Source organism: Beta vulgaris, chromosome 6 (genome assembly GCF_026745355.1).
Source record: "Beta vulgaris subsp. vulgaris cultivar EL10 chromosome 6, EL10.2, whole genome shotgun sequence".
Classification (NCBI taxonomy): domain Eukaryota; kingdom Viridiplantae; phylum Streptophyta; class Magnoliopsida; order Caryophyllales; family Amaranthaceae; genus Beta; species Beta vulgaris.
In genome coordinates, this window is record NC_079207.1 from 44,465,251 (window position 1) to 44,479,235 (window position 13,985).

Consider the following 13,985-nt stretch of genomic DNA (forward strand, 5'->3'; position numbering starts at 1 on the left):
GGAGGATAAAACCCACACAACATTTGGAGGAAAAAGAACGGAGCGACAACCCCGGTTGCTCTCGCTGAGAGAAGTAGAGGAAGGAGGAAAAGGATCGTGAGTAAGAGAGAGAAATGGAATGGAGGTTTCAATTGCTTATAATTTTCTTTAGATCTACTCAAAAGTTGAGATTATTGCTTATAATCAAGCATTTTCCATTTTAAAATAATCCAAATTGAAATTAATTTAATATAATCTAAATTGAAATTATTTTAAGAAAGGTGGTGAAAGTTAAGATTATTTATTTCAATTTATATTTTTTTTGGAAAACCTATATAACTATATGTCCAAATGCTATAAGTCTTTATTATGCCAACGAGTGGAGAAACTACCCAAAAAAGTAAAATTGCAATTTTGCAATAAGGAGGGGTGGGTGTGTTTAAATTTCCTAGATCTGTGGTTGAATTTTGGTAAGTCGAAAAACTTGTGTATGTGTGAATTTTGCTATAAATGAATTCTTCGATCCAGACGAGAAAAACCCTAAAAACACAACTCATCAACATCAACCTCGACTTCAACCATGCTACTGCTTCAACTTGATTGACGTTTGTTCATCGTCAAGCGAAACAAAAACACAACAATCAATCTTTGCTCTGTGAAATTTGTGATCTTGTTATGGCCGATGCACTCTCAATAATTCCGGCATCTGTGCTTCGTAACCTCGCCGATAAGCTGTATGAGAAGAGGAAGAATGCTGCTCTTGAGGTTGTTTAAATGATTGAATTGCGGTTTCGAAAATCATATTATCGATGATTAATTTTTTTTTGGGAATTGATTGGGGTTTTGGATTGTATAATAGGTTGAAGGAATTGTGAAGCAATTGGCTGTAGCTGGAGATCATGAGAAGATAACGGCTGTGATCAATTTGTTGACTGAAGAATTCACCTATTCGCCGCAGGCGAATCATCGAAAGGTATGAGGTTTCCTTCTTGATAATGTGTTGAGTACTTTGAGTCTTCTGTGGAATTGTAGTGATGTTGAGTCGAGCTGAGTTTTGTTTGCTTTCATTTCGTCAGGGCGGATTGATTGGATTAGCCGCAGCAACTGTTGGTTTGACCAGTGAAGCAGCCCAACATCTTGAGGTCAGGATTCATTCTTTCCTCGCACATTAATGATTATATATTGTTTTAGGGAATTCATATGTACGAATATAATAGCAGGTTGTGTGATCTTCGCTGCTACTTTATAATCCATTGCTACTTTGTCATGAATTTGGGTCTAAAATTTATACAGGGGAGATGCAAATATTATGGGTTAATTAAGTAGCTATACAAATTATCCTAATTATTTTGTATTTCCTAATTTGGCAACTCATAAAGGCTATTGTATTATCGTATGCCATTCAATGGTGGAAATGTGGAGTAAATTCCAGCAATGACTTTAACACTTTTGTGTGGATAGGAGGAAATGGAGGGAAAGAGAAGTAAGGAAACGGAGGGGAACAAGTTCCCTTGTTTGGATAAGGGATTGGGGGAAGGAAGGGAAGGGAGAGGGAAGGATATCTTTTCCCTTCCTATTTAATACACATCATATTCATCCCTCCCAAATTTGGAGAGATTTGGAGGGAAATTGGAGCTCCATCTTCTCCCTCCCCTTCCTTTCCTTTCTGTGTTGCTATCTAAACAAAGTGTAATTGTGCATAGTGGAGAATGAAGTTCGCATGCATGATACGCCATGTTAATTGCATCAATGTTCGCATACATAGTTTTTACTGAATCTTAAATAGTTGAGGAAAGTTTTAGTTGCCATGACGAGGCTTATATGATTTTATTACTTTACTGGAGGAAAATGTTACCACCAATGAGTACATTACTCTATCTTGGGTTAGTAAATGAGTACATAAAATATATACAAGGTGAATACAAGCCTTATAAATTGGCCACTTTAACAACTTCGACTTTTGTGAAGCTTAATAATCCATTACATTATCAATTAATTTTTTTTCTCAAAATGATGATTTTTTTTTGTTAGCTTGAGGATGTAAGTTTTTTTGTCGATTATATTATATAAGTGACATACCCTTGGTGTTTCTCTAATATATTCTTTTATGATTTATCCAAAAACGATTTAGATGTCAAACAGAATTAAGGAAAAGATGTGCGAGTTGCTGGACTACACGTGCAATATTTCCATGAAGGCAATATGCCACTGAATCCACTAATCGCATTTGGAGGAAACCTTAAACATTAAAGGAGCAAACCTATAAACTCATGCACCATAAAATAAACCTCTTTCGTATCTACGTGACACTGAAGAAAGACATACTGGCTCCTCTTAGTGATAGCCAAAATGGTCTTTGCATTGGAGCCTATCATAGAGTATTATAGCATTTGTACATGGAAGTTCTTACCTTGAGGAAAACCTTAGCCTTCCACATGAAATTGGCAATCAGAAAAGGGTTAGTGATTAGGCTAGATTAGAAAAAATACTAAAGAGATCTGCGTGAGAAGGTTTTTGATGAATAACTCCAACTCGAATAACTTTGGCAACTTAGTTTTAAGCATCGAAGAAGCTTGTATTTTATCTCCTTCGTGGGGTGCTCTGTTTAGTGCTGATACTAAACATAGAAAGAGAGAAAGGAGCATTTGGAAGCTACATAGAATGGAACGTCTAGCTGGCGTCCTGCCTACCAGGGAAGAATATCCCTAAGGGACAGTTTAGGCTTATTATGGACGATTAGCTGTTTGTTGGGGACGGTTATTGAATCTCATGTGCGTCCCTTGCCAGGTACCATCTGGCTTAGACTTTATATAGAAAAAAAGGAATATTTACCTACTGAGGAGCGTTGTTGGCTTGGGCTGACTTAGGTTTCTTCTATTGCTTCTACTCTTCTGTGTGCTCTATCAACTCTCTTGGCTCTTGGTTTCTCAGTCTCTCCCAAGAACACAGGTCCTAAAGTGCCGATTGCTGTAGTCGAAGTTGGCGTCTGCAAGTGGCTCCTTCTTCTCTAGCTTTCTCTTTGTTTCGTCTTTTTTTTTTATGCTGGCTTGTTCTTCAACTAGATCTGTATGTTTAGTGAGGCAGTTTTTATCATTAAATCATTGCATCTCAAATAGACCAATTGGCTTGACTGATAAATGAATTGTTTTGAATAGAACTGTCAAATTTATGTTTCGTGAGATTTTTGGGAATTGAAGATGATGACGGAGCAAATGAGGAGAATCAGTAAGTATGGATTTCACAAATCAAATGCATTGATATATCTAATACTAAGCATATCATACAGAGGAGCTTGGCGATCCTATTTCATTATGAAGACACTTATGTAACCTGTAAACACTCCATGATCGCCGTTGCTTATTGGTACAATTGATTATGAGGAAATAAAGATGCTTATGCTTTGGGATAAGGTTAGAAAGGGACTGAGGTAACAAAACTAGGATAGGAGAGGAGGTGGGAAGCGAGGGGTTGGTGGTGGATAGTGAGCGGTTTTTTTTTTTTTTTTTAAATTAACGTGTAGGAGGATCATATTCTCCATTTACTTGAATCAATTTTTGAGACGCTCATCTTATGAAAATGGTGGTGACATTTCTGGCAGCAAACTAATATAGTTGTTGATGGTCTACTGGAACAGAGATGCCCATTGGTCTCCAGGCGCTGAAAATTTTCTTACTTGAAATTTTATTAGAGGCATGTGGAAATATCAGATTGTCTAATATACATTGTGGCTAATTTACTAGCAGTTTTATAGCACTGGTTTCCTTTATTTATTGTTCACTGCTGGTGTGTTCCCGAATCACAGCAAATTGTACCGCCTGTGCTCCATTCCTTTTCCGATCAAGATAGTAGAGTCCGGTATTATGCTTGTGAAGCTTTATATAACATTGCAAAGGTGAGAGTTTCGACTAGTATTTTTTTTTTTTTTTTGGCTTATTCATGGTCTGGATCTCACGCATTTCTTCTTTTCTATAGGTTGTAAGAGGGGATTTCATTGTGTTTTTCAACCAGATCTTTGATGCCTTGTGCAAGCTATCTGCAGATTCTGATGCTAATGTGCAGAGTGCTGCTCATCTCTTAGATCGGCTTGTAAAGGTGATCACTCTGTTCTCAATTTTCTCAAGTTTTATGTCCATAAAATTTATATCATAATTAATCTCAAGCTTCAATTTTTGGGACAGGATATTGTGACAGAAAGTGATCAATTCAGGTAATTCATCTGATATTTTCTCAAGCCTCACTTTATGTTCAACGTTGTTGAAAATGTTCTATCCTGTTATCATTTCTTTGAGAATATCTTGAAGTGGTTTTTATGCGTTTACATAGTATTGAAGAATTTATACCATTGCTGAGAGAGCGCATGAATGTCCTGAATCCCTATGTTCGCCAATTTCTGGTTGGATGGATTACTGTCTTGGACAGTGTTCCTGATATCGATATGCTTGGATTTCTTCCTGATTTCCTTGATGGTAATTTTTCCTATATGATTTTGATACTTTGTTATCTTCATTATCCGGTCCCTTTTTATAGCTTGTTCATATTGTGTTCAATTTCAGGTTTGTTTAATATGTTGAGCGATTCTAGCCATGAAATACGACAACAAGCTGACTCAGCACTGACAGAGTTTCTCCAAGAAATCAAGAACTCCCCAGTTAGCTTTCTACTTCCGATGATAATATATCCTTCTTTAATATGCTCTGTAATCTCTGGAAGTCGTGATATGATCTAATGTTTTGCTCAGAACCAATGTCTTTTTCTTGTGAATGAACTTGTTTTTTCCTTTTCATATTTTTGTATCTCTGATTATGGAGTTGCTCTGCTAAAGTCTGTAGATTATGGTCGCATGGCGGAAATATTGGTGCAAAGGGCGGGTGCTCCTGATGAATTTACTCGTCAGACGTCCATTACCTGGGTATGGAATTTTTAAAAGTCTAAACTAATGTTCATCAGCAATATTTCTTTACGAGTCTTATATAGTTAGTCTTCTTTGTACTTCTGTATCACCCATATGTTGCCTTTTTATATTATTATTTGTTACTACACAAATTTGATGTGGTTTTTAAATTATTGCAGATTGATGAATTTGACGTGGTTTTTAACTTTGCAGATTAATGAATTTGTTAAATTAGGTGGTGATCAGCTTGTTCCGTATTATGCTGATATTCTTGGAGCCATATTGCCCTGTATTTCTGACAAAGAGGAGAAAATTATAGTTGTAAGCTGCTTTTTTCATTTATTCTGCACGTATTACATGCTCTCAATTCATGACCCTGATGAGAAATCATTACCTTCTGAGTAATATTTGCCAGGTTGCTCGGGAAACCAATGAAGAACTTCGTTCCTTCAAGGCGGCTCCAGGTGAAGGATTTGATGTAGGAGCAATCCTTGCTGTTGCAAAGAGGTATGTTTCTTTTTATTCAGAATAATCTTTAGATCTTGAATTGAGTATATCTATCTTCTTTCTGGTGTTTTTTTATTCCAGGAATTTTCAGCTATGAAAACATGAAAATCGTGTTGCTTGTTTCTTTATGTCACATATATTCTTTTAAAAGTTAGTATTTCATGTGAAGTAGTTGGGGATTATGTGCTGTTTCTATGCAGACATTTATCCAGTGAATGGGAGGCCACTCGTATTGAAGCACTGCACTGGATTTCAGCTCTTTTAGAAAAGCATCGTGGTGAGGTACCTCTGGAAATACTCTATCTGGAACTATATACAGAAATCTGTCTGCTCTTTTTTGATTTCATAGTTGTACCTAAGCATATAGGAGTGTCAGACATTATCTCCTTTTTATGAATTTCTAGGCAATCTGTGAGGTAAATTATTTTGTCAGTCATTATTTTTGATGGTATTTAGAAAGTTTATGGGGTAAAAGAAGTCCATTCATGTTATATAGCAAGTATTGTGACATTTCATTTTAGGGAAGCGTAGCAACTACCAAGTATTTTAAATAGAGGGAGTATGTTCTTGTGATCTTGTCACATGATTCCTTGCCAAGATTTATCCAAAGAAGTTTTTTTTTTTGATAACTTATTTCCAATATGTGGTATCATTTAAGCCCGCTTAGGTTTTGCTCCTTTCACCTTATTCTCTTTTGTTGAACTTGTGTGAAGTTACCTGAACTCATTGAGTTGTAAAATAAATTCGGTATCCCTTATCAGAATTTGTTGGCCTTTATATGAAGTTACCTGAATTTTCCCCCAGAAACTTGTTTTTTAAGGTGAAAAGAACAAGGCCTTAGTACGATCGAAAGGTTAGGTGATGCGTGATAGTTGTCTCTCTACATATTCATGTTTCCACTTATACTAAAATATAAATCTTGTTGTCTTGTTGATCTAATAATGTTTAAACTTTGGACAGGTTTTATTATTTCTAAGTGATATAGTTGACACACTTCTCAAAGCACTCTCCGATTCGTCAGATGAGGTAACTTCCTGTTCTGCTTGTTCTTTTGCACATATCATGTATTTTGCTGGTTTTTTTCTCTCGAAATGTCATAAATCATAATTTATCCTCTTTCTTTGCAACTTTGGTATTTGTGACCTTTGTTTGGGTCACAAATTCTTAATTTTGAAAAGCGAAAAAAGCTATATGGGGGGGGGGGGGGAGGGAGTAGCTTCCAGGGACTAATGCTCTTATTTGTGCTATGCTTGAAAATTGTTGAGAACAAATATGATGGTTAGAAATTTATGACACAACATAAGCTTAACTTTGGCTAGTGTTGGTTTTATATAATATGACTCTACCCCTTGTATTTCTACTAATATGATATATATCCGTTATCTATGTTACATGGACACCCGTACAAGTATGTGATACGGGTACGGATTCGAGTGTCCGGTACGTCATTTTCAAAAATTTTGGATATGGGGACACCGTCCCAAAGATGGACACTCTTACAGGGATACGGCTAATAAAAAATATAATACTCACTTTATCTTAATTTTTTTATATAATCTCATTTTAAAATCTGAAAAACCAATACTTTCTCCTTTGAAGTGTTTAGAATAAATCTGTGGTCTATTAGGAAAATGATCAGGAAGTTCAGAAGTCAAGACTGGCAATTCCCTGTCAATGAAAATGTTACCCTTCATTTAAAGGTGAGAAGGAAAACGACAAAAAAAAAAAGATGACCAGTTGGCAGCAACATTTATTTCTCTCTACTCCCAATCACGTGGCTTTATTTTGTAGAAATCACGTGGTTATTTTTTCTTTTTATTTCTCTCTCTGCTCTCCCTCCCAATTAGAATACAGGTCTTCTTTCTTCCTTTCATCGCCTCTTCAACAACAACCATGGCGACTGTGTTTCCATCGCTGTCATCGGGAAATTGATTATGGAGTTGGGCTCGCCTTATGCTGACTAATAAAAGTCTCATAATTATGCTTCATTTGTGATTCAATCTGGACTTCAATATGTAGATTAGGCCATTACCGTGTCCGAGTATCATAATATTTTATTTACTTGTTGAACATAGAGAAACATGTATGGTATAAAATAATATAGGAAAGGTTAATTGTTTTTAGAAGATTCATAATATAAAGTATGTACTCCGTGCGTCCCGTATTAAATCGCAACATTTTCCATGTCGGATAATCCTATATTAATTGCAACACTTCCATTTTAGACATGGACCCATTATTTACTATTATTTCTCATAACAACTATAACCCCACCTTTATTGAAATTGATGAAACAATAACAAAATAATAACCCCTTACTCACACCCACCTTCAATTACCCACACAATTTACTCATCAAATACCCAATATCTTTTATCAAATCAACTTTATCACTAAAATATCATGTCCCACTTCATTTGCTTCTTAAGCCTTTTTGCAGAAACGTGTTGCGATTAATCTAGGACGAAGGGAGTAATATATAAATTTAAAGAATTGAAGTAGCTTGTTGTGTTTGGGTTGAATAGTTTAGGTTACTTTAATCCAATTATACTTGTTTGTTAGTCTTAAAAGGCACGAGGCTCACTAAGGTGCAAAGCGCCGCAAGAGCCAAGGGGTGAGGCGAAGGCACATGCAACTGTCATGGTGTCAAAACAAGGCCGCATCGTATCGTATCCCCGTGTCGTAAAGGTTTTCGAATCTATCGGCCGATACTACCCCCATTGTAATGGTCTATAAAAACCACATTTTAGGTGAGTTGAAGGGATATCGCAGGATATGGGAGATATTTGGTTGTAAGACAACCACATCATCCCCTTTCTTGCATTATCGTTATCGCGATCGTAACCGATACCGTATTTTTGAACTACGCATCCTGTAGGCTCTTTACGTACTTACATAGTGTTTTTTGCTTTGTGTTATCAGTTTCTTGTTGAAGAGCACAAATTATGTCTCAATCAAAATCAATAAATAAACAAGAATAAACCCCAAACCTAAATTAAGTACTTATTCTTGTTCAAAATAATGATAAAGAAACTAATAAAAAATACCTGCAGAAAAGGAAAAATACAAGGAAGGGGTTTTAACTTCACGTGATTACTAAGTCAAACAGGATTAGGCTCCGAACTTACAATGAAGAAAAAGGAAGGGGTGAACTAGAAGTGTGTACAAATCGGGAAGTGAAATAAATTATGAAGCTTTCGGGGAAAAGATTAAAATCCAAGAATGAAAAAGTGATATAATAGGATGTTGAAGAGAGAGAACAAGAGAATATTAAAGAGAGACGGGGACAAATTAAATTGGTAGGAATTTACTTGATGATCTCTATCATTCTATTCTTTATCACTTTTTTATTCTCTTATTATAAACTCTATGTATTTTATCTCTCTAAATATCAATTTCTTTCTAAACTTTATTTTTGAACTGTGACATGGTATGCTTAGGTGACATGCTTTATACTCCCCAAAACATTTGCCTTTAGACATATAATCTAGGGTTTAACTAGAATAATACAAACTTTTGACGTTTCTCTCGCAATAATACAAACTTTTGATTATTATGTAATATATCAAACTTTTTTAAAAATTTCTTTCGGTAGGTCGATACTGGTTGTTAACTTGTTGTAGGAGGTAAACAAACTGATGTGGCATTCACTAGGACACATGTCATTATTTTATTGGCTAATTTTTTAAATTTTATTTAGATTTTGAAAAAGAAAAAAAGAAACATTTCTACTTTTTTTTTTCTTTCTTCTCCTCCTCCCCATATATCCATGTCATGTACTTTAATCAACTTTTCACCTCCATATTTTCTCTTCAAACTCAACCTCACATCAACTTCAAACAAGCCCTCCTCACTAACCCCATCATCAACCTCATTCTGACCCCTAATTTTTGTTTCTTCCTCCAAATCAACCTTTCGAGTTAAATGACCTTATAATTCTAGGATGGATCATGTTAGAATCAATGGGTGAAACTCGCCGAGAGAATCTGACGACGGTCGATTCGACCTACTAAACTCAACCCAGATTTAGAGCTCTGAGGAGAGCTAGGGAAGAATTGAGTGATTTAGGCAAGGTTTTAGAGGTGTGTCCCACCATTTTTTTGGTGCGTTTATGAGGAGAGAGAAATGGTTCAGTAGGCGTGAGCGGATACCCAAGGCACCAATAGATCGGTGGTGGTGATGGTTTGAGGGTGGAAGGAGAGAGGTACAGTCGGACAGAGAAAAAGGGGGAACGAGTTGCAGCTGGTGGTGGGATTCGTGCGATGCTGCTGGTGGCTGTGCAGCGGAGGAAGGGCTGGGAGGGGGTGTTAATTCGTGACGGCAGCAAGTCATCAAGGTGGGGGGCAGCCCCGTGGTGGCTTCGAATAGAGGAGGAAGAAAGAGACCGAGAGAAAGAGATAGAGGTAAGAGGCGAGAGAGAGCAGCGAGATAAGGAGGAAGATGGCGGATGAGTGGTGTGGGGAGGTGGCCATGTTCGGTGGGCTTGTGGGGGTGTGGTTTCGGTGGTGGCTGTGGGGTGGGAAGGGGTTGAGATGGTACAGGTGGGTGGGGGTGTTGGGGGAGGAGGAAAAAAAGAAAGATGATTATGTAATTTTCTTTTACGTGTTTTGCAGGTTACAAGTCACATTTGACCTACACTAGGAATTTTTATGTAAAGTTTGTTATATTACATAATAATCAAAAGTTTATATTATTGCGAGCGAATGGCCAAAAGTTTGTATTATTCCAGTAAAAAAATCCTATAAATTATGGTCCTTTTTATTCATTTTACTAAAACAAAAATGAACTTTTTGTCTGCAAAAACTTTATAAGCTGATGTGATGAATAAAGTGTGAATATTTATATCGTTGGTTTTGGATGTTATGGGTTTTAGTTGTTTTAGACCTTTCAAAATTTTGTTTTCTTTGTTGTAATGGCAAGGGTATTCTTGGTTGGAAGATATGCATTGATCTCTTTTTCTCTTGTTTGTAGGTTTTCAGCTTTGTGTGAGATTGTGTAGACCTAAAGTCAGTTTTGATCATGGAAACTATAAATTTTCATATTGATTATTAAAGTTTATATAGATACAGTTTAGGGCCCTATTTGCAGCCTTTTTTGGAGTTGAGCAATTTATTTCAGCTTCATGTTTTCTTTTACCTGTCTTATAACTAAAATATTATCGAGTCTTAGAAGCTAATAATAAATATCTTGGCTGAGTAGACCAATGGAGTAATGCTGGACTGGTCCTTTTTTTACTACTAGTTGCACTTCTTGGCTTATGCACAATGACTAGATACTCCTTTTGACCTCCAATGTTATCCACTTTGACTTCAGTGCTTTTAAATATCTAAAAACAAATGTTATTATTTAAAATGTTATTATTTAAAATGTTATTGGATTTGTCTTTATGTATATTTTAATATATTACCTTTTTATAATTGTTAGTAATCCATAGTTATAGATATCATACATCAAAATTGTGTGTTAGCAAATGTGAAAATCAATGTGAAACAACTAATAACAAATGGAGGGAGTATCTAACTTACTGTACTTGTATGAAATTACCTGCATGTCTTATTCATTGTGAATTAGGAGGCAGTAATGTGTATTGGATTAAGGGCAAGGTTGCATACATTTGACCCCATCTCACCCCCACCTAGGGTGGGAACTTCTATAGAGGCATTGAAGTAATGTCATTGTGGGTGTTACCTCGAATTGCTTGCGATACTGTCTTGTGAGGTTATGTATAGTGACAGAAGTCTGTGCTTTTGCATGTATCTTAGGTAGTGCTCTTGGTGCTTGAGGTGCATGCATGCATAGCTAAAGACACAGTACACTTCCGCAATCTTCTGGTTTTCTTGCTTCAGAACTTTCAGAAAGACAATTCTCTTCTAGAAAAGTGAGTTTTTAACCCTGTATTTTTTCTATGTATCTTTGTGCCTGGTTGTGAAATGTGCCAACATGCTACATTCTTTCTACATGATTATGTTAACCTATCTAACATCCTCAGGCTTGTATGATTTTCTTTGTTACTCAGACGGGGCGCTTTAATAATTCGGCGGCTCTGTGTACTCCTTGGTGCTCAAACAGTATATCGCGAGCTTTCCACTATTCTTCAAAAGGAAACCGATCTTGATTTTGCATCTATCATGGTTCAGGTCTGTATTTTTGTGCAATAACACATGATGCTGGCCGCCATCCAGTTGCATCGCATTGTATGTGTTTTTTGAATTTACAAATATCATCTACGTCTTGTCGTGTACTTTAAATGCATATAGCTGTCTATGTTTCTTAATGCATCTCGAAATGAATTGCCAAAATGTTAATCGACATGGTAATTTGATCTGTATATGCTACCTTGACCACATGACGGTTACATACACTTCATGTCCTTTTTCATTAAAAATTAGCTGCATGCTATGATAGTTCTATGTTATCAGCCACATGGACAAAAGTAACTCTGCTTAGATTGCATTTTAGCTAATCTGGACAATATTTCCGAGGTTGCTAGAGCATGCTCTTGGTTAGCACTCTCTCTTTTTGTTAGCGTTAGTGCGAGGTCAATGCATGTCTTTGAGACTAATTTTATGTTCTTTTCACCTTAAAAATAAATACTCCTCCAATCTTTTTAATTGTCCCATTGGGGCATGCACACGTTTTAATACTTCCTCCGTTTCTAAATATATGCAGTATTTGCATAGTAACCACTATTCATCTACCAACTTATCCCATATTCTCTCACACATGTATAAGGAAAAAGATAGTCAAGTGTGATCTTAATGCATACTTCATAATATCAACTTTCTACATTTTTTGTTTTTACATAATTAAAGATATTAAGGAACAAAGTAGTGCATAGATAGTGTGTAGGCAGGTAATGTTGCATGTATTTAGAAACGGAGGAAGTATATGCAAGTTAGGAAAGAGATTATCGTTACTGAGGTCACTTCTCATTTATACAGCCTCCAACACTTCCCTTTGCCCTCCCCTAAATGGTGTCAAAACAAGGCCCATCGTATTGTTTCACCCATATCGTAGAGGTTTTCAAATCTACTGAACCGATACTACCCGCATCGTAAAGGTGCAAAAAGAACGCGTTTCAGGTGGGTTCAAGGGATATCTCATGGTCTGAGCCGATATTTGGCGGTACCATAGCCGCATCATTCTCGTTCCCTCATCACCGTAATCGTTACTGCGATCGTGACGGAGACCGCATTTTTGAACTATGCTCCCCGTCACCCTACCAGACTACAACCACTAGTCCACCACCACAACCACCAACATCATCATCACCAATACCATTGGGTTAGTCACAAGTGGAGTGGAACTAGAATATGGCCTGGCTGAGTTTGATTAATTTTCATTAAGTCCGAGCTTGAAGTCGTCTCAAAATAAAGTTCTTGTTCGAGCTTGGTTTGATAAGAGTTTTCCAATGGGCAAACTAAAATACTGATGATGTAACAACTGGGCCCCATACTGGTTTTAACTTGGGCAATTTGTGTTTAGGATGATGTTCTTTTTTTAATTGTATTGGAATTATATGCCTTGAGGTTGGGTGTAAGGAGTATAATTTTCTTATAAAATTTGGAAGATTTATTATTTCTCAAACTAACAACCTCACTAGCCAACAAGCTAAGCACTATTGAGTTTGAATTTGGCTTGTTAGGTATTCTAATTATATCGAATCAATATTTGATAGAATAGATTCCAAATGGTTCATGAACTCTTCATTTACTGTCCACCCCTAACCATCACCACCCCTGTAATCTGTCTTCCTTTTGTCCCCTCATTCCAACCTCACCGGAACCCTATCAACTGCCATCACCACCATACTTGTCCACTCCCAAGAGAAATCTCTGCTTTTCAAGCACCACCCACTGTTGTATTTCCCATAAGTTCTCATTAAAGCTCAATCTACTGGAGAAGGAAAGCAGAGGGGGAGGGGCAACAGTAGCGAAGAAAAGGGGAAGGGCATATAGATACAATGACACAAAAAAACTATAGTTACATATATTTTTTTTGTAAAAAGAATTTCTATTTTTGTTGAATCCAAGCCGTACCAACTAAACACTTATTGAGATTTTTGTTTCATCTTGTTCATTGCGATTTACAGGAGGTCCACTTTCACCCGAGATACGAGCATTATCCTTCACGTTTATATATATCAATACACCAATTTAATACGAACCTTTGTTTAAACCTCATGTATTATGGACCTTTGAACCATCTTTCTCTAGAAACAATTTTGGTTTGTTTCTTATTTTGAAATAGAGGTTCTGGATAACACTTTTAGGGATTTTGGCATCAAGATTCGTATAAGACAACAAGCAGGGAAGGATTTGGGTGGGGAGGGAAGGAATTTCCAGGTCAGAGGAAAGAGAGAAGGTAGCAACAATGGGAAGAGGCGAGGGGTTAACCTGAAAAGGTTTACCTGTTGAGGGGGTGGTAATTATGGGTGTGGGGTCAGTTTTTGATCGGGTGAGAGAAAATAAGGTAGATGTGTGGGGTTTAATGGGATAATAATTGTAAAAAATGGGTGTAATATCCCTTATAAAATGGATTGGGGTAACCAAAATGAGATGCAGCATAAATCGGAATGGGAAAATAGCATGAGATTTTGGGATTAAGT

At 36.6% G+C, this 13,985-nt stretch overlaps 1 protein-coding gene across 3 annotated transcripts in view; it reads left to right on the plus strand.

Moving 5' to 3' along the window:
• The first annotated feature begins 363 nt into the window (after positions 1–363).
• LOC104908382 (protein VAC14 homolog) overlaps positions 364–13,985 on the plus strand; it is a 30,973-nt gene continuing 17,351 nt past the window's right edge. For 2 of the 3 annotated variants that reach the window (XM_048646655.2, XM_048646654.2), the window contains exons 1-15: positions 364–744; positions 839–952; positions 1,056–1,121; positions 3,782–3,871; positions 3,952–4,071; positions 4,158–4,186; positions 4,303–4,445; positions 4,533–4,627; positions 4,802–4,888; positions 5,084–5,191; positions 5,286–5,377; positions 5,578–5,659; positions 6,338–6,403; positions 11,140–11,255; positions 11,394–11,514. In XM_048646655.2, coding sequence (XP_048502612.1) covers positions 655–744; positions 839–952; positions 1,056–1,121; positions 3,782–3,871; positions 3,952–4,071; positions 4,158–4,186; positions 4,303–4,445; positions 4,533–4,627; positions 4,802–4,888; positions 5,084–5,191; positions 5,286–5,377; positions 5,578–5,659; positions 6,338–6,403; positions 11,140–11,255; positions 11,394–11,514 — 1,419 coding nt within the window. In that variant the 5' untranslated portion in view covers positions 364–654. The remainder of the gene's footprint in view (positions 745–838; positions 953–1,055; positions 1,122–3,781; positions 3,872–3,951; positions 4,072–4,157; positions 4,187–4,302; positions 4,446–4,532; positions 4,628–4,801; positions 4,889–5,083; positions 5,192–5,285; positions 5,378–5,577; positions 5,660–6,337; positions 6,404–11,139; positions 11,256–11,393; positions 11,515–13,985) is intronic. The other variant, XM_010697502.4, reaches the window with a different exon arrangement.